This window comes from Spea bombifrons, chromosome 3 (genome assembly GCF_027358695.1).
Source record: "Spea bombifrons isolate aSpeBom1 chromosome 3, aSpeBom1.2.pri, whole genome shotgun sequence".
NCBI classification, from domain to species: domain Eukaryota; kingdom Metazoa; phylum Chordata; class Amphibia; order Anura; family Pelobatidae; genus Spea; species Spea bombifrons.
In genome coordinates this window covers 55,688,565-55,714,548 of record NC_071089.1, presented here as the reverse complement: position 1 = coordinate 55,714,548, position 25,984 = coordinate 55,688,565, and the positions used below count along the sequence as shown (strand labels likewise).

The window sequence follows — 25,984 nt, the reverse complement described above, 5'->3', positions numbered from 1 at the left end:
CTTGACTAAAGCATTAAAGTTTATTAAATCGTCTGTATTCAGAATATACACATTTTTGTATATTTGATTTTTTAAATTCTTGTAAGGTGCCTGTTTTCATGCATACTAAGTTATGAAAACAAATTGCTAGTCAGATATTCAAATACCACCATCCAGCAACTATTCACGGTACACAGTTACTAGCAGGTGTAGTGCGTGTATCAAAGCACAAGATAGGTCAATAGGTATGCAAGTAACTGATTATTCTATAAAATGGAATTACAAAAATTGCTATAACTTTCTGGATATAAGGAAAAGTACCATCAATATTTATTTTATTGGTCTTATTATCATAGCAACCAATGAAATGTTCCTGCTGGATAGAAAACTGTTAATTTCTATGATGATAAGGCCATTTTACATTATTTGTATAAGTTTTCTAATTTCCATGATTCCAAAAGAGTTTACATATTTCTGGAATTTCCACTCCGTACAAGTAAGTTAAGAGAACATACACCACTACCCGGGTGTTCATAAAGCCTCTTTCATTAATATTATTTGATAGTGATAAAAAATAGTAGGTGAACCTAATGACCACCATTTAACTAATGTTTTTTACAAAGTTTTATACTGTTAACCTCTCTATCAAAATTCCACCTATACAATATGCTCACTGAAAGATGAAAAGGGACAATAATTTGATGTTCATGATGGAGAGGTAGGGCAAATGTAGAGACAGGGTCTTAGAACCAACATCAGATAAATAATGTGTTAAAAAAACAACCTAGCTAATACAGTGGCATTTTCTTGAGTTGGCTAACTCGGCCTAGGGGCAGATATGGGGAGGGCAGCAACAGCTGTGATTTTACTGTGAATCTACAAATGTTAACGCATGGAAAAGAAATACAAATCTATTGTTATTGATATATAACAGAATTGAATATTTCAAGCAGCAATTCTGTATAAGCTTCTATACAAAAATAAGTATGCGTGTTCCATTTTTTTTTGGTCTGGGCATACAAAAGAACAGAACTGTCTTTAAAGGTTGCTAAATTAACAGAATTGTGTAGAGTAGACAAATATAACATTCTTCCCAACATTTCAGGTGTCAAAATTGAGACACCTGTATTGGGGGTATGGTAAGAGGCAGGGTGGGGCCACCCTACCTCAGATGTGGCCAGAGTAGGATGTGTGAGGGAGGCAATGTGGAAGGTGTAATGGCGGTCTGTGCAACAGTCAGGGGGCCAATGAGAGGAACTTCCTAACCAGCCTATGCTTGAAAAAGTGAGGCAGCGGGGCAGCTTCTCGAAATATTTTCAAATAACAGGACTATTGGTAGGTATGCACTTCGTTCTTGTCATACTGCCTCTAAACAACAGAATGTCTCACCAAGATGAACAACTGATTAAAGGCTATAGAGGAAAATATTTAATTTGATAAGCAGGACTTCCTTAGCATTACCATAAAGAATTAGTGTGGTGTTTCACTTTAGGAAATAGCACCAAAATATCAGATGCCCCTATGGTTACCTCCAGATAATAAAGGTTTATTGAAATATAAAATAAAACCCATGCCAGTTATATAATGAATTACTATATAAAACACTGCTGAATACACAAGAAAAATATTTGTACCATGGGACTACCTCTGTAAAAACTTGACAAAGCTGAATTACTAGAGTATTCTACTGAATGGACCAAGCAGCGTGTGGGTTCATTTGAGCAATATATATATTATACAGCCATAACAGTATGACCACCTGCCTAATATTGTGTAGGTCCTAATTTTGCCGGCAAAACAGCCCTGACCCGTCAAGACATAGACTCCACTAAACCTTTGAAGGTGTGCTGTAGTATCTGGCACCAAGATGTTAGCAGCATATCCCTTAAGTCCTGTAAGTTGCAAGGCAAGGGCCTCCATAGATGCATCCTGGTGCCATGTGTTCTCCAGGTAAGGGACACACACCCATCCAGCCATCCATGTGACATAAAAATAAATGTGATTCATCAGATCAGGTCACCTTCTTCCATAGCTCCTTGGTCCAGTTCTTATGCTCACGTGCACATTGTAGGTGCTTTCGGCAGTGGACAGGGGTCAGCATGGCACCCTGACTGGTCTGCGGCTATGCGGCCCCATACGCAAGAAACTGTGATGTACTGCATGTTCTGCCACCTTTCTACCAGTACCAGCATTAACTTGTTCAGCAATTTGAGCTACAGCTCATCTGTTGGATTTGACCACACAGGCCATCCTTTGCCCCCACGTGCATCAATGAGCCTTGGCCGCCCATGACCCAGTTCACTGTTCACCGCTTTTCCTTCTTTAGACAACTGCAGACTGGGAATACCCCACAATAACTGCAGTTTTGGAGATGCTCTGACCCAGTCTATCAGATTCTTACACTTGCCCATTTTTCCTACTTCTAACACATCTTCACTTGCTACCTAATACAACCTGACAGGTGCCATGATAACAAGACTATCAGTGTTATTCACTTCAGCTGTCAGTGGGCCTAATGTTATGGCTGATCAGTGTGTATATATATATATATATATATATATATATATATATATATATATATATATATATATATATATATATTGGCTTACTAATATGGAGAGCTTTATTTAAACAGTTCATGTTATGAAATAAAACAATTAACAGCTTGCCATCTGACAATTAAGTTAATGGGTATACCCTCTGATTTGGCATTTGTTGAATATCAGGTTTCTGAATGACATAACAGTATTTCTACAAATTAATTAACCAGGATGAAAATACTCAAATTTCAAAACAAGGTAGATAGCAAGAAAAAATATAAATGAGGAATTGTACAGTTTAGCATTGACCACTAGGACATATTTAATCATTTTAAGAGGATTTGTGGGAAAGATGAAGCCCCTGTGACTTCAAGACACCACATTAAACCCATTTGTACAGCATGAACTAGTTTACTGAAACATAAAGTGACACAAGGGAATGCTCTTTGGAACATTGTAAAGATTTTACTCACACTTCAGCTTCTAATTAGGCTTTTAAGACTGGGAAAGACCATTAATAAAAGACACTTTGGAAAGCCTAGTTCATGCAGACAAAGCAACATTCAGTTATTAGTATGATGTTAACTCCAGATCCCTCTCCACAGCAGTTCCTTTTTCAATCATTTATTATGTAAGCCCTCCACAAACCAGGGGTTATTAAGCCAAAATGTAAAATATTCTTGGAAAATACCTGAGTAAAAATCCCTGTGAGCAAACATGTCAACCATATAGCGACAGAACTGATACTGATCTAACAGAGCAGAAAGGAAAAAGAATACCAATGAAGAGAGCAGATATATGACACATTATATATATATATATATATAGATTTATCAGAAGTTAGATAAAAGTATAAACAATTGTTGTAAAGTATAAACAATTACACTACTGTTTGGTTCGTATCACAATATAACTATATTAAGCTGTTAAATATTCATTTGGAATCAATTTCAATTGTAGTATAAAAAATTACTTTATTTGTTCCATGACGCTCCCATCAGAAAATAAAACCAAAAAGACAAACACTAAGGCTAGTGTGACAGTATAAGAAACGATCTAGAACAGACATTACCAGCAGTTTCCAAAAACAAGCACTTCTGGCATCACATGATTACACGTTTGCCTGACATTTGGCATGTGTGTCCAAAGACGAATCCAATTAGTCTTAGAAGCAAGAACAGAAAAGCTTTTAGGCACACTACACAGATTCCCAATGGGCAAGGGTGCTTCTGGGTGACAAGTGTGTGCATCTATATGAATGAATGCAGAGCCTGGCAAGATACCAAGCATGACCATGCCACTCTTAAGGCTATTCATTAATGTTTATGGCCTAGCCACCAACAGTCACATATAACGGAATAGTTCAAAATGTTCTGCTGGAAGTTCTTCAAAGAGGCACAGTTTTGCTTTTTGTTTGCTTTTATAACGTTCCACTAAAATAACTAACCAATATTTATTATCTTTTAGTGTTATTGTATCTGCACCTAACCTGGAAGGACCTTGTGATGTCCCAGCACCACCTAGGTAACCTTCACTGAGTTGTTTTGTGATTTCAGAAAGCCTAGATGTCCCAACAAAAGAAACAGTAGGTGATTGATATCTGTGAAATCAAAAGAAACCTTGAAAAATATCATGCCAGTGAAATATGTATTTTTGGAATAGGAAACACAAAGGAATCATGCTTTTTTTAAAGCATAATAGCATTATAATGAATTTTCTGCATTTTCCTGAAGACTTTAATTGGCAAGATCAGGGTAACGAGAATGGACGGCCGACAAAAAAAAAAAAATATGATTCCCTCTAGTAGAAAATATATGCCTGTTCCACGGGCTTATTAAGGAAGGGAAAAATAAGATAAAATAAGATTTTGTTGTAATATAAATCCTTGCTTCATACAGGAAGTTCCACTTACGGACAAATCCATGCCATAAAAATGATATAACATGTTTAAAGTCATCAAGAGGGTGAATCACATGGAATCTTCATATAGTATAATCTTCACATATAAATTAATAACTGCTGTGCTAATTGTGTGGAATATTGTTATGAATGAGATTAAGAAACAGCAGAATACTGTCTGGTAAATGCAGATATTTATGAGACAAAGGATGCCTACATGGGAGTTGAAAACTAGCCTAGTGATATAATAATTTAGCAGGCAACATAGCACTACTAACAAATGTAATGCCCACATTGAGAGTATGGGGCATTATATTACTAAGCTAGTTGTCCATTCACATGTAGGCACCTTTCACATATAAACATATATGGGGGAAGAATGAAGTAAAGTGTTTATGTTTTGAAACAAGTGGCATAATTTCTTGTTGTCTAATAGAAACATAGAAACATAGAATTTGACAGCAGATAAGAACCATTCGGCTCATCTAGTCTGCCCATTTTCCCTGATGTAAGGGGTTTAAACCCATGTCAGTCTTTTTAGTCTCATTTCCACCAGGTTCTTTCTTAGCTTCCGTTGCTTTTTCCGTTAGGAAGTCCAGCCCTACATGCTGAGTTTCTCTGTTATGTGCAGTTTAGTGGTTATATCATCTTAATGATACAGGAGTTCTTGCAGTATACATATAGTGTTACAAGATGAATTTATTTTTCCCTCCTGCTACTAAAATATTTATAGATTCAGATATAACTATAAGGCCATATTATTTCTACTGGTACAGAATAGCATTTGCAACAACAACAAAAAAAAATTCATTCCAAATGAATATTCAGTCTGCCTTTTTTATTGTCTCCAAATAATTTAAAAAGTACATTTTTTCATACGATATTTGCATCTGAGATCTCGCTTTGGTCACCTTCTATGATTTACAATCTTCATGAGATCTGCACTAGTATTCTTTAGGGATATTTTACCTTGCTTCTCAACTCCTCTTTCCGCTTTGTCTTGCAGGCCCTCTTTGGCCTTGGGCTTTGTCTTGGTTTCCCGTAATGTTTTAGCTTCTTTTACAGTGTCTTTTGTTATCTCGGTGTCTGTGATTTTACTTTTTATTTCTTTCTTGGTCGTTTCCTCTGCTAGAGAGGCCTTTGCTTTTTTCTCCTCTAAAACGAAAATGATTTTGTTAAAGTTTAATCTTTTTTTCATTTATTTGAAAAATTCAAATGTTAAATGTTTCTATATACGTGTACATCTTGGCACATTAACCAGTTGGTTTAAAATCTTTAACTTATAATCGTGGTAAAAACAGAAAGGTAAACTCTACTAAAAAAAACATGAAGGACTACTGTGTTTTGGCTAATTTTTCATTATTAAATTTTAAAAAAGCACGTAGTTATGAATCCTTTGTTGCATGTGCTGTCGACACCCAAGTAAGGTGCGATTGTACTGGGAGTATATTGACCCTAAATATGTGTCTCACCTGGTTCTCCCGATTTAGTTAGTTAACTCAATGAACTGATCATTAATTTTTTTTTCTGTAACCAGTACAGTATGTAATATTCTTTTTTTCTCACTGATCATAATAAACTGCTGATGTTACCTTTAAGTGATGATTTTTCCTCTTCTTTTTCCAATTTCTCTGCTTTGTCTTTTGTCACTTCTGAAATAGAAGCCAGTGGTTAATTATAGGTATATTTCAATGCTAACTGATAAAAAATGCACTAAGCTTCATACATGGTTTTCTAGCCCTCAAACAGGTTTCAGCCATGTAGCCAGCACATAAAGGCTAAGATGAGGCTGGATTTGGTGACTACCAAGAGAATCACTTATTTTTCATATAAACATTTTCATATAAAACTGCTACAAGTGAAAGTGTCAGTGACTATTGATGTTTGACTATGGTCTAATCCCCACGTATTCATTCATTTATTCGAATCAGTTATTATTTATGATAGAGAGTTTAGCAGTTGTCATGGTATCTAAAAGGCCTGCAGTTTCTATTCAGCTCTGGTAGTGATCTCTTTACATGTATGGAACATCATATTCTTTGTGGCTTCCAAAAAAACCCTGTACTGTGCATGAAGCAGCATATTGTTGATTTATAATTTAACAAAAAAACTACTAACCTTTAGGCAATGTCTTCTTTTCATCCTTTTCCTTCTTTTCTTTTTTCTCTTTTTCAATTACTAGAAAACAATATATATAATAAATAAATAAATAAATAAATATATATATATATATATATATATATATATATATATCTTCAATATTTTGTTTTTTTAAATAAACAATTATAATATACAAATTGCGGAATGTATATATCATCATTACTATGTAACTGTAGCCATTGGACATGTTTTAATTTAAATAATGTTCTTTAAGAAACACGTTGAATTGTATAGCCCTGAATAACACATTTCTCATTGATGGACAATGTTAATTATTTTATTGCATGTTAATTATAAAAAATCCTGAAACTGAAAGTTTTATAAACCTCTGAGAAGAACTCTAGACACCTAGAAGGTAGACATTTATCTCATATTCATGTTCCCCTGTTGTCCTACTTAATTGTCTTTTTGTAAACTGAAATATAGAAGGTCAAACTTGTTTATAAATATATAAGCAAGGACTTTCAAATGGAAACCATATGTAACAATATGACTATGGAACATGTTTTTAAACATTTTGAACATTTACCCCTATCACAGTGAGTATATGACATGGCTATTTTTGTGTGAATTAATGAAATATAATTTTAAATTGTGCATATAAGCTGCACTTGGATATGGCTTAAATGACAGTAGTCTATATTTACCAAACCCTGAAAGTTAAGTTCAAAGTTCATAATTGAACTTTAAAAAAAGGTGGAATTGACAAGCAATTTGGCAGCAGTGGAACATTACATTGAAAGGTTATGGAAGAATTTAATATAAAGACAGGCTGGGTACACCAGATTGTCAATGGTTATTAACAATGATCCATAGTTTTAGGCTTGAAGGCTTAGAACATTTTGGAGTCAGTACTTATGCATGGAAAAGGGAACCTAGGTCTGAGGTACTCTAGTTCTCTAGTTCATAAAATGATTTACAGTGTTTAGGCATGAGATCTATGGGGATTACAGTTCTTGATTGCATTGAAGGCCTATGGTAAAATATTACATTTCACTGTGGAGGTATGATGATAAATAGGAATCTGCAAGTGAAGCCAACTGATGTGAAGCTTTAGGAGAGATAAGTGAGTCTGGCAGCAGAGTTACGAATTGACTGGGGAGGGAAACATATTTGAAGGAGATATTCATTAGAAAAAAATTGTTGGTTGAAGAAAGGTTAGATGTTTCAGATGTTGGGTAGCTGGACATTGGGATTGGGGAATGGGTAACGGAGCATTGTCCCATCCTACTCTCCAATTGATCCACCCCAGGGACCCACATGTAGGATCTGCATAGCACCTGTACCCAAATGCAAAACGAATCATCTCCCTGGGGTTTACAGCGTCACAATATATATACATACATACATACAACAGCAGTGTGCATAGGAGGATTATGGTTAAGATCCTGGCATATAGTGTTATGGGCGGTAGGGGTTGCCCTATAGTGTTAATGTAATGATAAAAATATAGTGGTTATGGGTTTTGTAGCTTTCGTAAGTCAAAAGTTCAGCTTTTCGGCGAAAAGGAGGTATAAGCAAAGACTAGTGGTACATTCTGTACAGTCTGAAAGTTTAACCACGGAAAAAAGTATGTCATATGTATTGTTTTCAAATGTATGTATGATTTGTTTTATAAAAAAAGTATTTGAAACTTGTGTTCCGGGCCCATTCTTGAAACAACTTGTCTGGGTACAGTTGTGAATGGTCTCTGGCAACGAGCCTTGTTAAAAATATCCAATAAACACAGATATTGTTTTGAAGACGTAATAAGACGTGAATGATCTTGTTTCATATTAACGAGAGAGATAGAGAGGGGGTGAGGGGTGGAAAAAAGGGAGAGAAGAGAGGAGAGAAAAGGAAGAAATGAGAGAAAGAACAGGAGGAAGAAGAAAGGGAGAGGAGAAGACATTCAAACAGGTAAGTCATAGGTTTATCAGGAACATAAAGATAAGGTCAAAGAAGCAAATATATCTTGAAGTTGTTTATCTAGTAGAAAACAACCAGAATTAGTGATCATTAACACTGTCCAAATTTGGTTACACATACAGAAATGTCCTTCTCTACCAGTACAAATTCTGTTTTTGGAAGACCAGCTGCTAACCTTTAGGTGGTGATTTTGCCTCAGCCTTTTCCTTCTTTTCAACCTTTTCTTTGATAATTTCTGAAAGGGGAGAGATGTTAATGAGAAAAATGAATAAAGAAAATCACTTCATGAATCATGCAGTGACATTGTATAAAGTATGCTTAAAATGTTCTATATAAGAATTGAAGCAATGTCCTCGTAGGTCAATATAGGGCTGTGTGTAGTAAATATTATATTAATATTTAGCACAACTAAACTACACTTTGATCTTTCTAAAAGATGGAAACATTAAGTATATATATATATATATATATATATCAAAAGTATACCCCAAACTGAATAAAAATATTACAAAGAAAAACATTTGACCTCAACTGACCTTTAGAAAGGGTTTTTTTCTCTACCTTTTCTTTCTTCTCTGATTTTTCTTGCATAGTTGCTGTAATGAGATGTCACCAACACAGAAAATAAAGGAGAAGAAGAAGAAACGGACAACTTGGCCTAACAAATGAGTTAATATAAACATTCAAAATGCGCATAAAATGTTATCTAATTTCCAATGAACAATGCAATTCCAAGAGCTCCATTTCCACATGCTGGAACATGGGATTATTCATATCTTTGTTAGGTGGGAGAAGCTGTTGATAAAAATGGATGGTTATATGCTTGTAAGGATAAATTATTAAGCCTTAAATAGTAATCCTTACTGTTATCTCTTCTCATTGGAGGATATAGTTTACTTTCTTCAAGCATCCTGAGAGTAAACAGCTTTAGGATGCAGATAGGTGAAGCTAAAAGGGGATATTTAAGTTAGCGCTGATAAACGGTAAAGGTAGTTTGAGGACCTTCCGAATGTGAAAGTTAGAAAAGAGACATTATGATCTCCATTTCACTAAATATAGAGAATAACCGAGGACAATAAACTACTGAGATATTGTCTGAGCATTGGGACTTACTAGGCCTTATCAGCATGGAAACTAATGAACTGTTCTTGCTGATTGGACAATTCCATTCAAAGCCAGCATGTGACCAAACATGTCAAGCTACATTTTACATATTCTTCATGAAATCTAAAAAACAGGCTGAGGTCCAGTAGCCCATCTGGCAATTGAACTTTGTATATGGGCAGCCTCAACTCAACTCTATTGGTTGGTATGGTGATACGACCACGTAATTATTTTGACCAAAAATATATTTTTTCTACATAACTGAAATACCGACAGAAGCAAGAAAATATCCTGTCCACAAGAATAGTTTGTAGCTGTGTGAAAACTACCCAGCTGGACAGCATGAACTCACTGAATCTATGAAAATAATGTGATGGTACCCTTCCTCCTGGTTAATTGGTGTCACAAGGACCCCGTTTTCCTTTTTGTTATCATTTATTTAGGTTTCTTTCATTTTTTAAATGTTCTAGCTCACAATTCCCTTATCACAAGCAGCTTGTGGGTTAATTAATTTCCAGGCTGCTTGCTTATTTAAACTTGGATCACCTCAGAAGTTGAATAGAACTCTCTGATGAGTCTAGCACTACTGCCACTTGACTTCACAGTTTATCTGTGCATCCTATGCATGTCTAAACTTACTAAAATGACCACAACAAAAAATATACAGTACATAAACAGCAGCGGCAAAAATAAAGATAGAGAACTTTATGTAGCAGTATACCAAGCACTGACTGGCATTCATTCTTGAGGGCATCCAAGAATAAAGGACTCCATATTGCTATAACTAGCCTGTGTGCCCAGGACAAATATGCTACACGTGGAAATGCCAAAGTTCAGTGAATTTATAACAAAACATTTTTCGGTGCATGCAAATAAGAAACCACATGTAAACAACTAACCTTTGGCAGGTGTTTTTTTTTCAACTTTATCCTTCTTTTCAGGTTTTTCTTTTGCAGGTACTAGAATTAGACAAACTAAATTAATAAAGTAATAGCAGTACTGTGACAGAATGACCTGTCATACAGGGGCCCAAGGTACTCAGAGATGGCTCCAGCCTGGCTGCCAAACAGGCAGGAACTCCATTGTTTAATTAATCCCATCAATAGGATTGCTGACTGGGGATTAAAGGTTGGGTGGAATACATGTATCTGTTAATTTATGTTAATGAAGTTCTGTGGCTATATCAGTCTATGTTTTACTACAATAAACTGTTCATTCCTGCTGTACTCAGTTCAAGGTAGTTGTGTCTAAACCCGTTACAAGTACCGTGGTACCGTATGGATCAAGATGGAAACAGTGTACTAACATATTTTTAATGAAACAATTAGCAATCTGATGTTTAATGAAAAATACATTACATAAAGAGATTGGGCTGCCCTGTTTTACTTTTCTTTGTAAAACATTCATGTACAATCAAACTATAATATGGGTAACATATGATGTAAAAACACCAAAAATACAAAGTGAAGGAGAAACCAAACACGTTGAAGAAGAAAAAAATAGAGAAATATATGTAAAAACACTTTTACAAAGCTCAGAAGTCACTTCAGATCCTAAGGATGAATTCTTAGGGCACCGGGGTGAGGTTAAAAGGAGAGGTGCTATTTGCTTAAAGGTGAACTATCATTGTCGCATAAGTAAATTAATTTATTAAAGTTTGTCAATCATTGTTTTGAAGAGCCGCCAGTATTATCTAATTGATTTCCTGAGCAAAAGGGCCGTCTTACTGTATCTTAATGGAGAGGAACATTAATTTACACCGTTTCACAATTATATGCACATGAGGTAGGTTTTTAATAGGTATTTATTGCTTATTGATAATCTGTGAAAAACGGGATATAGGTTTTAACACCTATCTACTTTAAACATCTTGTGTGGCAATCTCTAATATAGTTGTTTTTAACAAGTAAACAAAACAATGCAATACATAAGATTGTAAATATATAATAGTGATGCAATATTATGATCAATCTAATACATGCAAAAGTCTTGCGTGCGGCTGCTTAGTCTGCTCATATAGTCACAAAACCTATGAACAATCTACCAAATCAAAATAGCTAAAAAACATACCGGTAAAAGCAGTGCACACAGTTAGACAAAAGCTTTGATACTTTTTTTCATCTTTAATTAGGTTTAATTTTATATGTTGAGGAAGCAATGAAGTGTACTTTTAATAATGCCATTGACAGTCTTTTGGCCAGACACTTTAGGAAAAGATTAGGTTATTGGTTTGATAGTTTTTATTGGACAGGTTGTTATTGGGTGAACATGTATCAGTTGACAGTACTGTATGCCCATAATGTCATGTAACCAAATAATTAACCTGCCAAGCAAAATGCCTAAGATCTTCAACACCATGCCAGGTCCCCTGTGATTCACTGCTACTGTAATAATTCTGATCTAATCTGACCTAGAGTTGAGTCCAACTCACTCTTCCGTACCTCACTCTGTAACTCAGGGTTCACTGAATAAACCTCTCACTAATCCCATTATTTGTTTAATATTACTGCAAGAAAATGTTTAAATAGTAAGATAAATATCTAGTGGCTGTCCTAATTCATTACACAAAGCTGAACCAGACTAAATGAAGGCCATTCCTATGCCTGATCGGTAACAAACCTGCTTTAGCAAAAGGCCTTCGGATTGAGAATTGCACACTTGATGTATTGAAAGTTCAATATAAAAATAATGAGTTTTTCCAGGTTAATACAATAAATCTGATAATTAGCTTCATTTCCTGATAACAGAGTCACTAACCTTTGGCAGGTGTTTTTTTCTCCACTTTCTCCTTTTCAGATTTCTCTTTGGCAATTACTAGATGAATAAAAGTAGAACTATATAAATACAGTACAGTATTATAACAAAAATGGAACCAAAAATTAATTTTTTGCATTAATTTTACTTTGAAAGCTAATTGACTGGTTTTGGCGTTTCAGTATTAAAAAATTTCTAGTAAAACTTTCATAATGGGGATGAACTTTGGGTCTTCTGGATAGAAGAAAAATTATTGGATGTCTATGAAATCGATTTTTCACCTCATCACATTGGTAGGAGTGACTTGACAGCTCAAGCCATCAAAACACCTTGATGTTTCTCTTGATATTTCTGGACTTCTGCCCATTCATTTTAGGTCTGAGCTCAAAATGTCAACTATTGCCTCTACACTTCAGACTGCTATCGTAGAATCATTTTCCTGTAAACTAAATTTTTGATTTACCAAACTTTACATGGATTGCAAAGTTGAAAACATCCCAGCCCTGAACTCTATTAAGAAAACAGATGTCCTGTCTGGCTCAAGCTGTTTTGCCAAAACAGCTGAACAAGACCATATCCGTCACCTCAAATATCCTGCAAACTACTTCATTACATGGAATTTAAAAAACAAACAAACAAAAAAAACATCTGTTGAGCTACATGCATGAGCAGGCGTCTATCTTACTACAAACCATCTTTCTTCACACCTGCCAGTGCAGGCACTAGGGAGTGCTCTAGGCATCAACTGGTTAGTGCAACAGAGCCTTCCCCACTGGCAGTGCAGTATATATATATATATATATATATATATATGTGTGTGTGTGTGTTATAATTTGAGCAACTTTCATCAGGGGGCGAGCAGCAGTCTATATGTCAATTTCACACATTGGAATTCTATTATTGGCTCATTTATGGTGATCTTATACACTAATATGTGTACCTACAGATGTTAGGGATCATAATATCAACAATAGAACATCAATAATGAGGCAAATTCTTACAGTTTCTGGTTTGGGTAGTGCTAATTCAACAAGACTAGTCCTAAATCCCTGACATGTTGCTCCTTTCCCTCCTGAGGACCACAGAGCTGTTAATCTCTTGCTATTTAAGGGGCCACTTTTTATCAATATCCAACATCACTAAGCCTAATAGGGGTTTTAACAATTTTTTACATCACGTTTTATTATATTTTTGCAGATTTCACTTAGGAAACCTTTTCTGTCTATTCTACAGCTACAAATGTAGCCCAGTTTTACCGCTTTGTTTTATCACACTATATTCACAACTTTAATCAATATTTCCATCACAGATGTATAGTCTGGAGAAATGTTGCAAAATAATCTTATCACTAGATCAACCATAGGAATCTTCAATTGATTAGACAATTACATTGGTCATTATGGTCTTAAAACTTTCCACTAGGATTGTTATTTTATATATAGCCTATTTAATGAGTTAACAAAAGGCCACCTTCACATTCAGGATGTACAGGATGCAGCCATGATGGCTATTGCATGGCTATTGCATGTTGCCATCATATCCTGCTGTCATGTAAGCATACAACTATTAGCTAAATGTTTATTAACCCAATTACAACTTGGCAAGGCTTTTGGAGTTGTCTACTTTCAGTAACTTTAAGTTACTTCTCTAAGTGATGTTGAAATTTCTCACTGTTCTACAGGGCTAAAGATAAAGTTTGTAAACTTATTTTGCAGGCACCAATTCCATAAATAATCAGTAAATAGTCAGTGTGGCAGTAATGGTCCATTTCAAGGATGGGTTAGAAATGATTTCCCGTTAATTTTCATTAACTGAAAAGAGAATGTTCTATGCTTAACCCATAAAATCCACAAAATCTCAAAAAAGTACCTTTAGATGGTTCCTTCTTTTCAGTTCTGGCTTTGGATATAGGTTTTTCTTTTTCAATAACTGGAAAAAAAAGTATATATATATTAGAAATAGCATATTTGCTATCTTGGAATTATTAGTAGTCACAATTTACCTATATAGTTAGCCAACATTTTATACTGTTACCTTTAGATGATTCCTTTTTCTCAGTTTTTGCTTTTAGTGCAGGTTTTTCTTTTTCAACAACTAAAAGAGTTAATAAAAATACACTCTGTCAATTATTTCATGAGGCATTGTCACAAATTGGAAACCATAGTAAGGAAGCACACAATTCACTATTCACTATATTGAAGTAGACCATGCAAAGCTTTAGTAAGTTAACATGCGACAATATTATCTAATAATTACATTTGATTTTTAGATAGACAGAAAATGCCATAACAATATGTCATTTTTGGGGAGCCAAAAATGAACAATAAAATTAACAATTTCCAAAACTGGTGACAGCATTATCACACATTAAAACATACTGTTACGTATACAGAAGAGGTCCCTGCTCTTGCTAGCTTACAATGATGGTTTCTCCACATTCACAACTGTGAGATATCTGGGAACATCCACTAACATTCAAGACTCTGAGGCAGTTGTTTGACTTCCATTGGTACCAAAACCCTGGCCAATTCCACCCCTTGTCATCGTCTCTCAAATCTGATTCCAGCACCTGCTGGCTCCACACATCTTGGTTCCCATGTGAAAGAGTGAAAGGGTGAAGTGAAGAAGGACTCAGGGAAAGAAGGATGGATAGTGTGTCAGTATCTAGGAACCAGGTCCATGACAAGGATTCTGGAAGTTATTAATTCCCATGGTGCCTTTACTGAAAAGTCCATCGCAAAGCCTAATGCTATCTGTCCTACTGGAAAAGTTATGTCACAGCTAAGAGATTTTATGATTCTAAAATGCACAACTCTTGGCATATATTTATGTTGCAAAACTAATCTCCATGGGAGTTGATTTAGAAATCTGTACAGAAGTAGCAGATGGGCTTTGATTTTTTTCTAGCTTGTGAGAAACGGCACTCATTAATGCTAATAATTTAGATAAACACAGAAAGCGTTTTAAATCTTGCTAAAAATGCATGCCACTCTGCTCAGGCCTATATGCTAATTATCCTATTATTTACCTTTTGGAGACTTTTTCTTTACGGATTCTTCTTTAGTTATCTTTGGCTTTTCAACAGCTTTAAAAAACACACAAAAAACAATGGCGAGCTTTTAGCATTGTGCTAAAGTTTCAAGCAATATTTGTAAACATATATTAATAAAAATATATATTTTTTTTAATGAAGAATGAGTTGAATAATTTCATTTCTATAATTATAAAGGACCAACCCCAGTAATGTTCTCCTGCAGAAAGGTCTAAACAAGTTTTCTGTGGTGTTTCCATATAAGCCAGAACAAACAGGTGTTTAGGGTGCCGATTGGTCTAAGGTCATGTTGCCATATCAGCTATTTTCTCCATTATATGTATAAAGTTCACGTGTTGCTACATCAGAAATATTGCCAGCAGCATTTTACATGTGCTGAGGAGCAATGTGGAACACACAAACGTCCCTCAAAAATGTCCTTTATCGCAACTCTAGTCTAAGGTTGACCCTCACAAAGAGACTTATAAATCATGATGGTTGTAATAGTCACAATTTTGCCATTGTATGATTATTCAGTTCTTTCCTATATGGTGGACATAATTAGCTATTTCTGAACAAATATATATTTAATCTAGCTTAAAAACTTAAATTACTTCTTGATATATCAATGTGCTATACTCCAAAACAGTGTTAAGTTGAAAAAAAACAGAATTATTTGTGAGTGTGTATTGAGATGCAGCTGTTGCGTTCCACTGAGAAATAAAATAATGAAATTTAAAGAAAAATTGTAATAACTCAGGCAGAAAATCACAAACAAGCCTGAAAATCTGTATAATGGAACTTGTCTTCAATGCTTAACCAAGTGTCCCAGATAATCAATTAAACCTATACAGGGAGCAAGCGCTTTAATCAGTGATGGATTGCCATTTCGGATTCCCATACGCCACTTTGTTTAGAAAATGTGTCATCTGATTGCTTCTGTGTACATAAAAGTTCTCCTAATGAAAAGTTAATTTAATGTCTTTTCATTCACTCAGAATTCCTATTACTGCAAAATATTTTTAACTAGCGCACCATATTTCATTCATTAACAATCATAAATTGGATTATCAATTGCTATTTCCAAGCTGATGTTTCAAACGATATCAAACGATATCCATTCAGGGAAGTTTTGAGCAAATGTGAAGAAGCAATAGTATTTTATCATCGACAAAGTCATTCACATACATGTATAGGTTGTGTGGATTAAGTTAGCTTTTGCGGAGCTCTCACACAGAGGTTGGCATATTATTTTAGTAAAAACAACACAGGGGGTGTTTATATCACTGGTGTGGTGACCTAGACATCCCTTCATAAAGATTGTAGGTTAGTGCTTTGTTCACATATGATGTATGATATATATATTTTTTTTAATAAAAAAAAACATTCAAGCTACAATTGGCATGTGTATTTATCCGTCCACTACTTTACTACACTTCAACTTGTTAAATAGGATAATAAAAATAAACGTATGATTGATTTATGATCTAATAATGGAAAACATGGTGGGAGAGTGGGATGGGGGTGAGATGAGAAGTGCAAATGGGGCCCAAAAACTGTATCTGTTTGTAATGGACACAAATCATATTCTCAGAAAATGTTATTTTTACAATTTATAGTTTAATTTCTAAATAGACACATACAATCTAATATCTTTTTTTTCATATAAATCCAATTGTGACATATGTTCGGACTGGAATGTCTGTGTCTATTTAACAATAAACCAAGCAATTTGCTGGACATCAGGTCTCCGTGCTCTAAGCTTGACATATCATATGTTCTGAGGCTGCTAATCACTCAGAACATATTGGATCACACTCTAACAATGTGCTAGTTCAGCTTCTGGCTAACATGACTGCTAATAATGTTCGGCCAAGTAGACAGGCCTTTTTGGCATAGTATCACTTGGTCTTGATCACATTATATCTGAACATATTGCCCACGTCTGTACAAGCACTTTGCTTTTTCATACATTTTAATCTTAAATGAATAATCTAAGGACTTTATCCTCCTCTCTTATTTTAAGGCTGTTGCCTTCCTATTTCCACACAGGCCTTTACTTTCATATATTAGCCATGTACTATTGTACTGTTAAATATTGTATACAGGCCTTATTATTGTGCTCCTTATGTCATATGACCAGCCAGAGCAGAGCAATATTGTGAGACAAAATGCTGGAGGCCAAATATATATATTATGATTTCTTGTAAAGTACTGCTTTTAATTAATATTGTTCTCTCAATTAAAAAAATAAATAATGTATACATGTTTATCCAAACCTGGGAATTTTGGGAATATAGCCCTAAACATTACTGGTAATACACATTCACTAAAATATTGAGTTGTCAGTTGAGTTAAAGGTAAGCTGTGTGGCACATTCTGGGTTTTTATTATATTTAGTCTGCCCCATTCCACTGGGCATAAGAAGCTGGGTGAAGGGTGTATAAGTAGGCTTTAATGCCTCCAAAATGTGTATTACTGATCCACTATTTTTTTAATTTATTTATATTAATATTTTATTTTTATACCACACCATACCACCATGTATGGAGGGGCAATTTGCACGTTGGAACATTGTATTAATTTCAACTCACATCAGCTCAACTGTGCTGCAAGTTGAGTTATGTTTCAAGTGGGAATGCAAGTAAGTATTGGTAAATATGAAACCTGTGTGCATTTTCTCCAGCAAACATGCTTCAACTACCAACTCATCAACCTTCTCTGAATAAACCCAATTGCTAGCCATATGGAAAATCAAAAAAATCTCTTTGTGTGCAAGTATTGCTACATATCATAATTATAATATTATTAATATTATGTATTACTATACATATCATGAATTTACCTTTGTCCTGTATTTATGAATGCGCTCTCTCCTATGTGTGCGGAGGCATGCTACAACTTGCAACAATTAAATGCAGCTTTTCTATGTGCATACTAAATTTGTAATGCAAACATCTAGACATGCTTTCTTTTTTTAAAGCTATCAGATGTACCAAATTTTTTTTTATGGAAATACATATTTTTCATTTTAAACATTTTTATTATGTCAGATCAATATATACATCATTGACAGAGAATCACATGTATGTATGTTTAGAAAGTGTCTGTGTTGTAATCAGGAGTCTTTAAAGCACAATGCACCATTTGTTTAAATCCAAGTTCCACTTGAAACGTTTGTACAGTTGTTCACGCACAGCTAACTGTGCAACAAAGAAACATATTGTTGCATTAAAAGTAAGTAATAAATAACACAATATTTACATCTGCAGTGTTTTGGATATGATATCCCTTTAAGACTGGAAACCTTCAAGGTTTCTATTTCTTTAAGTGTATTTCTAGGTCTTGTAATTCTCATTTAGTGATATATAAGATATTTATGGAGCCAGGCACAGGGGTAAGGACAGGAGAGTGGTTAGAACTGCCATGGGGAATTTAAAAATGTGTTAAAATAAAGTTTTAATACCTAAACATAGAAATGTCGACTCTGATGGTAGATAAGCTTTATCCCATTCCATGCATGTTTAAATTCACTTAATGTATTGAACTCTGCCACTTGTACTGGGAAGGTGTTCTTGTATCTAGGAAACTTTCAGTAAAAGTAAAACTCTACATTGCATGTAAGCCTCTGACCCTCTAGTTTTATATTATGACCCTTTGTTCTAACATTTATCCTCCTTTGAAATAAACGTCCTCCATATACTTTGTTACATCCCTGCATGTAATGTATTTAAAGATTTCTGTCACATCCTCTCTCTTTCTCTCTCTTCTCCAAGTAATATATATTGAGGTTCTTTTGTCTTTCTTGATAATCTTAATCCTACAAACAATTTACCATTTTAGTAACCCTGGAACTCTCTCTAGACTGTCCATCATTTTCTGGAGATGGAATCTCCAACACAGAACAAAAACTGAAAGCGAAGTCCTTTTAATGCTTTTGTTTGGTCGATGGATATCTAGTTAATAAATCACTTTTTTAGACAAGTATCCCTGTATCTAATGGGATAATGATATGAATGTAACAGTAAAAGTCAATATTTGTTTATAATTCATTTCTGCGAATATCAATTTCCCTATTTGTATCCTTCCTTATTTTTTCAAAGCTGGTGCCAAGTCTCAGGAAAGAGACGCTTCATCTAAGAAGTTGTTATGCCTCCCAACCTTCCCCCCACCGGGAAGTGAAGATTGATGACAGCAGCTGTAGGAACTGCTGTTCCAAGAATCCTCTTTGCAATGACATTAGTGAAGGTCTCTGCTAGGATAATATATAAAGTTCTTGAGCTGAGCTTGGACAGGTCTTATAAGTACACCAAGCGTCCCAGTGAGAAGGCTCCATGGCAAGACTACAAGTGCACAAATTGCTGTCTGTCACCAGAAAATAGCACCCTTGGGATTATTCTGTTCCATATCAGTCCTTTGTTTTAAAAAAGAACTTTGGTAATGGTAATCTAAAAAATGCAAGTAGACCATTTGAACCATATAACCTATTTAGAAAAAGAAACTTATCTAAAGCTTATATCTGGGATAAAAATGTTAAACACAAACTTGCATAAGTTTAACCTTGACAAACAGGTTGGAAGTAGAATCCATAATTTTATAATTATTGTATGCAGCAGTCAGGGGTGATATTCCAAAAGTCATCAAAGGTGTACAACCTGGTCTCTTTAAGGACAGTTGGTTGAATGTGAAGGACACATTTGAAGATATTTATCTGCAGCTCAGCTTCCGAATCAGACATTAGTGGATGACATGTCAGTGAATGTGCACATAATGTAATCCCTGAGAGCACTAAATTATAGTTACTAACGAGGGAGATTGCAGAAGACCATTTCATCTCCCTTACTTCACTTCCCGTGCTGCATATTGCCTAGATAACAATAGGAAATCTATTGACATCTCAACTATTTTACATAGTACTAGTACTGAGGGAAAATACCTGCCCCACAATAACAAATAGTGATTGTTATGCAATGAAATATGAAAAATCAATGTTTTATGAAAATATTAAAAATTCTGGTGCTATTACTGTATTTGCTCGATTATAACACAAAGTTTTTTTCAGAGCAAATGCTCTGAAAAATACCCCTTGTCTTATAATCGAGGTCGTCTTCTAATCAGACCTCAAATAGAGGTCTGACTATGAGACTAAGATCCAGATCCCCACAGCGCTTCAGGGGACCTGGATCCTCCTGTCTGCTAACATCAGCTGCTGCCGGCACTTCCACAGGGGCTTCTATCACCGAGCGCCGGCGAAAGCACAGGCAGTAGTGGGGGTTGTATGCGTCCACTGAAGCGGGCGTTCGTCGGCTGCCAGAGAGGAGAATTCCCTGCAGGGGTATAAGGCATTGATGGAGGCAGAGTTGAGTATAGGGGGTTAAAAGGCATTTCTGGAGGCAAAGTGGTATATAGGGGTGTAAGGCATTTCTGGAGGCAGAGTGGCATATAGGGGGTATAAGGCATTTCTGGAGGCAGAGTGGCATATAGTGGGTTAAAAGGCATATCATGGGGCAGAGTGGCATATAGTGGGTTAAAAAGAATATCATGGGGCAGAGTGGCATATAGGAGGGTATAAGGCATATCAGGGAGGCAGAGTGAAATATAGAGGGGCGTTGCTGGGGCAGAGTGGCAAGCCTGGAGCACATGTGCATAACTGGAGGAGGGAAGGTTGGTAAATAAAAGGAAATAAAAACAAAAAAAATATTTTTTTTATCATAGCTTTTATTAAATATCTAGTTTAGATGAATAAATATTTACTAGTAAAACTTTTTTCCTATAGGGTCGTCTTATATTCAGGCTTTTTATTTTTTTGCCTAAATTAATATTCAGATTTTGGGGGGTCGTCTTATAATCGAGCAAATAGGCTATTATCGTAGGACCATACCCACAATATAAATATAAAGAGATACCCAATATATAACACCAAAATGTTTAATTCAAAATGAGATATTATACCAGCACAATAGTAAATCGATATATGATTTATTGTGAAAACACAGTATACAAACTATCTATATGATCTGTTCTGTGCAAAAAATAAAACAGAAAAAACAACAGTGTCTACAGCAACATTTTTAGTTATTAAGTGTTGCTTTACCTTTTTGTGGAGGTTTCTTCTCAGCCTTCTCTTTCACTTCGACTTTTTCTTTGTGAATGACTGAAAACAAGCATAAACAATGCAGAAATATTGATAAATAACTCTAAACCATGTCATTGCTTTTAGATATAAGAATAACATTTACAGTTCTACATATATACATATATATAAATACATACATAGGGGAACAAGAGATGACTTACAGCTGGATTCCAAATTACTTCTTGTGTAGTTTATTTTGCCCTTATTTCTCCCAGATGCTACTAATAACAGAGATGTATTCTCTCCTAAGCCTAGGGTGTTAATTTTGAAGGAAGCAGCTGCTTCTCTACTTCCAAACAGGGGACAGTTCATTCTAGTGGACAATCAGGTTCCCAAGTGCACCACTGCTCAGTGGGCCAATTATAGTGGAAATCTATTAGCTCCCCAACTGTGCTCTTCATGCTATGCCTGTGCCTAGAAGGTACTGTATTCCCTTCCCAGGTACCACATATCCTTAATAGGCAGAGCCCTGGGATATTACACATCAGCAGTAAGATGTGGCTAACAGCACTGCCCGGGTCCATCCTATGGCAGCCCCAGAGATAAGTATGTTGCAGAATATTAACAGATCCTGTGACCATGTTCCATGAAGCCCCCTGCTTGTCACTAGGTGCCGAGGGAGTGCCAAGTTAACGCATTGTAACCCAGGGCTTCATGTGCCTCTACGCAGTTCAAATAGCCAGGGGAAGGATGGCAACAAGGTGTCCCAAAACATGTTGCCAACAACATCCTGGCCAATGCATATTGTATTTTCAAAAATGAACTGCAAAAAAGCTTGTAAAAGGAGTACTGAATACATGTAAATGCTGCCTAAAGCCCTCTCATGTCATACCTTCACTGCACAAAAGGGATTTGGGTGCCAGAGGAGAGACAGATCTCCAGGCAAATTCTAGTAGGTTAAAGCCTATAGGAAATGATGTCATATCTTGGCAACTAGCAAAGAGCTGCCAAAGATATAAGTCATGGTGGCTGCCAGGGATCTTCAATGGGTCAATCCTAACCAAACAAGCTACCCAACCAAGACAAACTACTAAATGATATAATAGGAACTACTGTTGTTTAACAAGGGATATGTAAATATTGTTGCCATATAATTTATAATAATAATAATAACTAATAATAACCCCCAAAATAGTATACAGCATTAGTAGGGGAAATAAACTTTGTTGCATTTCACATGTGTTAATAGAAGACCCTTTGCTGACAGGATACTGGAAGCTGGCTTGATTCCTATGCCAGTTACTTTGTTATCACAATTTACTCTTTTGCGCCATTGTCAATATTGAAGGCTGGTTTAATCCCATAAATTATGCCAAATGCTCAGGGAACTTGTCATTTACCTCTATTACTGCATGATATATTTATACTGTAAAAAAAAACAGATCGAACGTATGCACTTATCTTTTTTTGCTGGAGTTGAGGAAATTATATTGTAAAAAATTACAAAATGGAAAAAATATTTATTCCACAGATTATGTATTCAAAAGCCTATAGCAGGCAATATAGATTAACACAAAATGATTCGTCTCACCGAGCTGAAAGTCATCCAACTTGTTACACCTTATACTTCTCTTGTAGAAATGTGAAATCGAAGCACAATTTTCACTCTTCACAGTTCCACTTATCAAAATCTTATACAGCCATTAACCCTCATTGAAGGTAATGTGCTGTGTGGATCATCTGGTTTGTACTCACAGTTATTTGCATGATTAAGGGCTCAATCTACTCTCATTCCTTATCTAGAGTGGAAATGCAGAGTAGCATCCATTTCCAGTTAAGCATAGTGTGGAAAAAAAATCATATGTCCCCTTCTTATTCCATTTTGGTAAGTGCCTTACATAAAATAATTTTATTACTGCAATTACCAAGGTCAGCCTATCAGAGCAGATAATATGCAAACATTTATATACAGAGAAACTGAGATATTTATAATACACGCCACATTGCTATAATTTCTCTTCTGTTCTAAAAGATACATACTGTACCAAGCTTTACATATTTGCATGCAGGACATTTTTTACATATCTTATTTTTCTTATACCGACTATACTAACATTACAAAATTTTCAAATGTAATTTAACTTTGTATATGATCATAAAATATAGATCATGTATGTTGTATGATGTTTTTGTGTGGGTACAAACAGGGCTGGGTTCTTCTGTGTATGGCTAAACACTTTCATTGCCTTTCAAAGGCATCAGAGTAATGTTAAGCTGTAACTGGTGGATCCTGGATTGTAGGAAAGAAACCTTCTGGATTATAACACACAGTGCTCACCCATTCTGGATTGTGTCCTCCTAAAACTCCTTTCATTTCTGACTCTTGGGTTTGCCTCTGACCTTTTCTGTTTGCTCTATCAACAGGCCTATATTACCACCAATGAGCCTTTTTCTCCTGTACCAACCTCTGGTTTGTCTGACCACCAAGGACAGGCGAAGTGTCCGTGGCAAGGTTTGTGATGTCCATAGTACATCATTAAATTGTCCACTATAGACCCCAGTAAATATCCACCATAAGTAATGTTGGTGCCTATCCCTGTTTACCACGCTTCTGTCTTTCCTTTTGGATTTGCCATCCAGACCTTGTGCTCATATTTCTGCCTGAATTGGTTGCTCTACCTTCACCATCTTTGATCAGTGGTGTTGCCAAAAGGGTACCTCACTTCTATCCAGTTCCCATTCATCAAGTACTATGCCAATTGAAATTTATACACTCAGGACTAAAACTTAGTCTTTGACTCAATGCACCTACAATGCCTGAAGTCAGCTAAAGAATGCGGGCGTCCTTCAAATTGCCACGGTTTCGGTAATCATAAATTAGTCATAACTTTAAATAGGTTAACAATCATTTTATAAGCCCAATGTATGTGAGATACAAAACAGTTACCATTTCGGTGCCTTATTCATGTCAATTAAAAATGAATAATCGGGTGTTGGCATTGTTATATCAGACAAGTATTCTATGGAGTTCCTCCTGTGAGAAATCACTGATTTTGGCATTTACATACAGTATACTGTAGTTACAGCCGAACATAAATATGATTATTTTTTTTCTTTTTGATATAAAACGTTCATGACTTGTAACTCTGACATTTTTACTAAATTATATTTCAACATACCTTTGTGTTTTGTTGTGTCAAGTTTTTCCTCTTTGACTGGTCTGTCCTTGTGAAGAACTGAAAGATATACAAATACAAAATAAGATACAATTATATTTTCCTAGAAGATATTTACTTAGCTCTGTAAATGTCTACCAATTGCTTATTTTCTGCCTACTATAAATAATAAAAAAATATTGCATAATGTTTATTTTGTAGGTGGAAAAAATACTGCAGTGGTCAACTTTATAATATGTATATCGTTTATATGAATGCATAACAAATTGACTTCAGCTTTCAGATTTTCAGTACCTTGCCAAATTCTTTTTCTCATTTTATGTACAATGTTGTCTAATTGCAGGGTTGGAAGATAGACTCCTGGTATGGTAAGTGTGTGTGATAGAGTGTGTGTTAGTAATTGACTTTACGTGCCCCCTGGGCAGAAGGTGCCAGGTCCTTCCCCTGCTGGGACTCATCATGCATTGTCATAAAAAAAGTCCATCATCAGCACTGTAAAGGTCCTATCACTGAAAATTCTATTTTTATGCACTGTGTGGCATGTATGATATCTGATAATGAATTTTAAATGTTAGAGCACCATAAAAGTGGACATCCAAAAGCATTGTCCACCACTCTGACACTCAAATGTGTGTTGATGGCATTTTATTTTTGAAATATTTATATTTCATTGTGTTTAGTGTGTATTTATGAAATAGTTAAGCAGAGAAAGACCAACAAAGAAAAGTCAACTCATATTTGTACAATGTGAAAGATACAAAGGGTAAACAGACATAAACGAAGCAAACAGGCAGAATATGTACAATTGTAATCAAATGAATGGATTGCTGTACATAGTAATTCAAAACAATAAGGCTACCCAGGTATGTTCATTAGATAGAGAAACTAAAAAAATGCAGGCATAATAACAATAATCATTATTTAATAAAAATAACAAAACCATGTGATCAATATACGATTCAAAATTAGGCTAATCTGAATACAGCAAAGCATATATTGTAACTAAAAAGAAACAATTCTGCAGCAGTATTTTAAGCGAAACTAGCTATGGATAAAAATATCTCCTATCCAGACACAAAGGTATCCTTCATAAGGCATTGAAGCTACAAAGACAAGAAACGGAAAAAAAACAAACAAAAAAAAAACAGAGATACAGACAGTTCAACATTTATCAAAGTAGCTGATTACATTCCTTTCAGTGGGATTTATTTCTAAATATAGTAATGAGGCTTTATACCTGAATCCCTGAAGGCTTCAAACTGGGCCAAACATCAATAAAATGAATCATCTAAAAGTCTGGACACTCAATGCTACTTCATTAATCTACCAGCCTATATGACAAAATGTATCCAACTCA

At 35.2% G+C, this 25,984-nt stretch overlaps 1 protein-coding gene across 1 annotated transcript in view; it reads right to left on the bottom strand.

Annotated features, from left to right (window-relative positions):
• Nucleotides 1-25,984, bottom strand: part of TRDN (triadin) — a 184,000-nt gene that overhangs the window by 105,124 nt on the left and 52,892 nt on the right. Inside the window, exons 6-18 of the mRNA XM_053459015.1 lie at nucleotides 24,631-24,687; nucleotides 21,470-21,529; nucleotides 15,373-15,429; nucleotides 14,379-14,438; nucleotides 14,214-14,273; nucleotides 12,348-12,404; nucleotides 10,490-10,549; nucleotides 9,023-9,082; nucleotides 8,662-8,721; nucleotides 6,537-6,596; nucleotides 6,011-6,070; nucleotides 5,388-5,573; nucleotides 3,211-3,270 (exon numbers count right to left, since the gene is read on the bottom strand). Of these exons, the coding sequence (XP_053314990.1) occupies nucleotides 3,211-3,270; nucleotides 5,388-5,573; nucleotides 6,011-6,070; nucleotides 6,537-6,596; nucleotides 8,662-8,721; nucleotides 9,023-9,082; nucleotides 10,490-10,549; nucleotides 12,348-12,404; nucleotides 14,214-14,273; nucleotides 14,379-14,438; nucleotides 15,373-15,429; nucleotides 21,470-21,529; nucleotides 24,631-24,687 (897 nt within the window). The remainder of the gene's footprint in view (nucleotides 1-3,210; nucleotides 3,271-5,387; nucleotides 5,574-6,010; nucleotides 6,071-6,536; nucleotides 6,597-8,661; nucleotides 8,722-9,022; nucleotides 9,083-10,489; nucleotides 10,550-12,347; nucleotides 12,405-14,213; nucleotides 14,274-14,378; nucleotides 14,439-15,372; nucleotides 15,430-21,469; nucleotides 21,530-24,630; nucleotides 24,688-25,984) is intronic.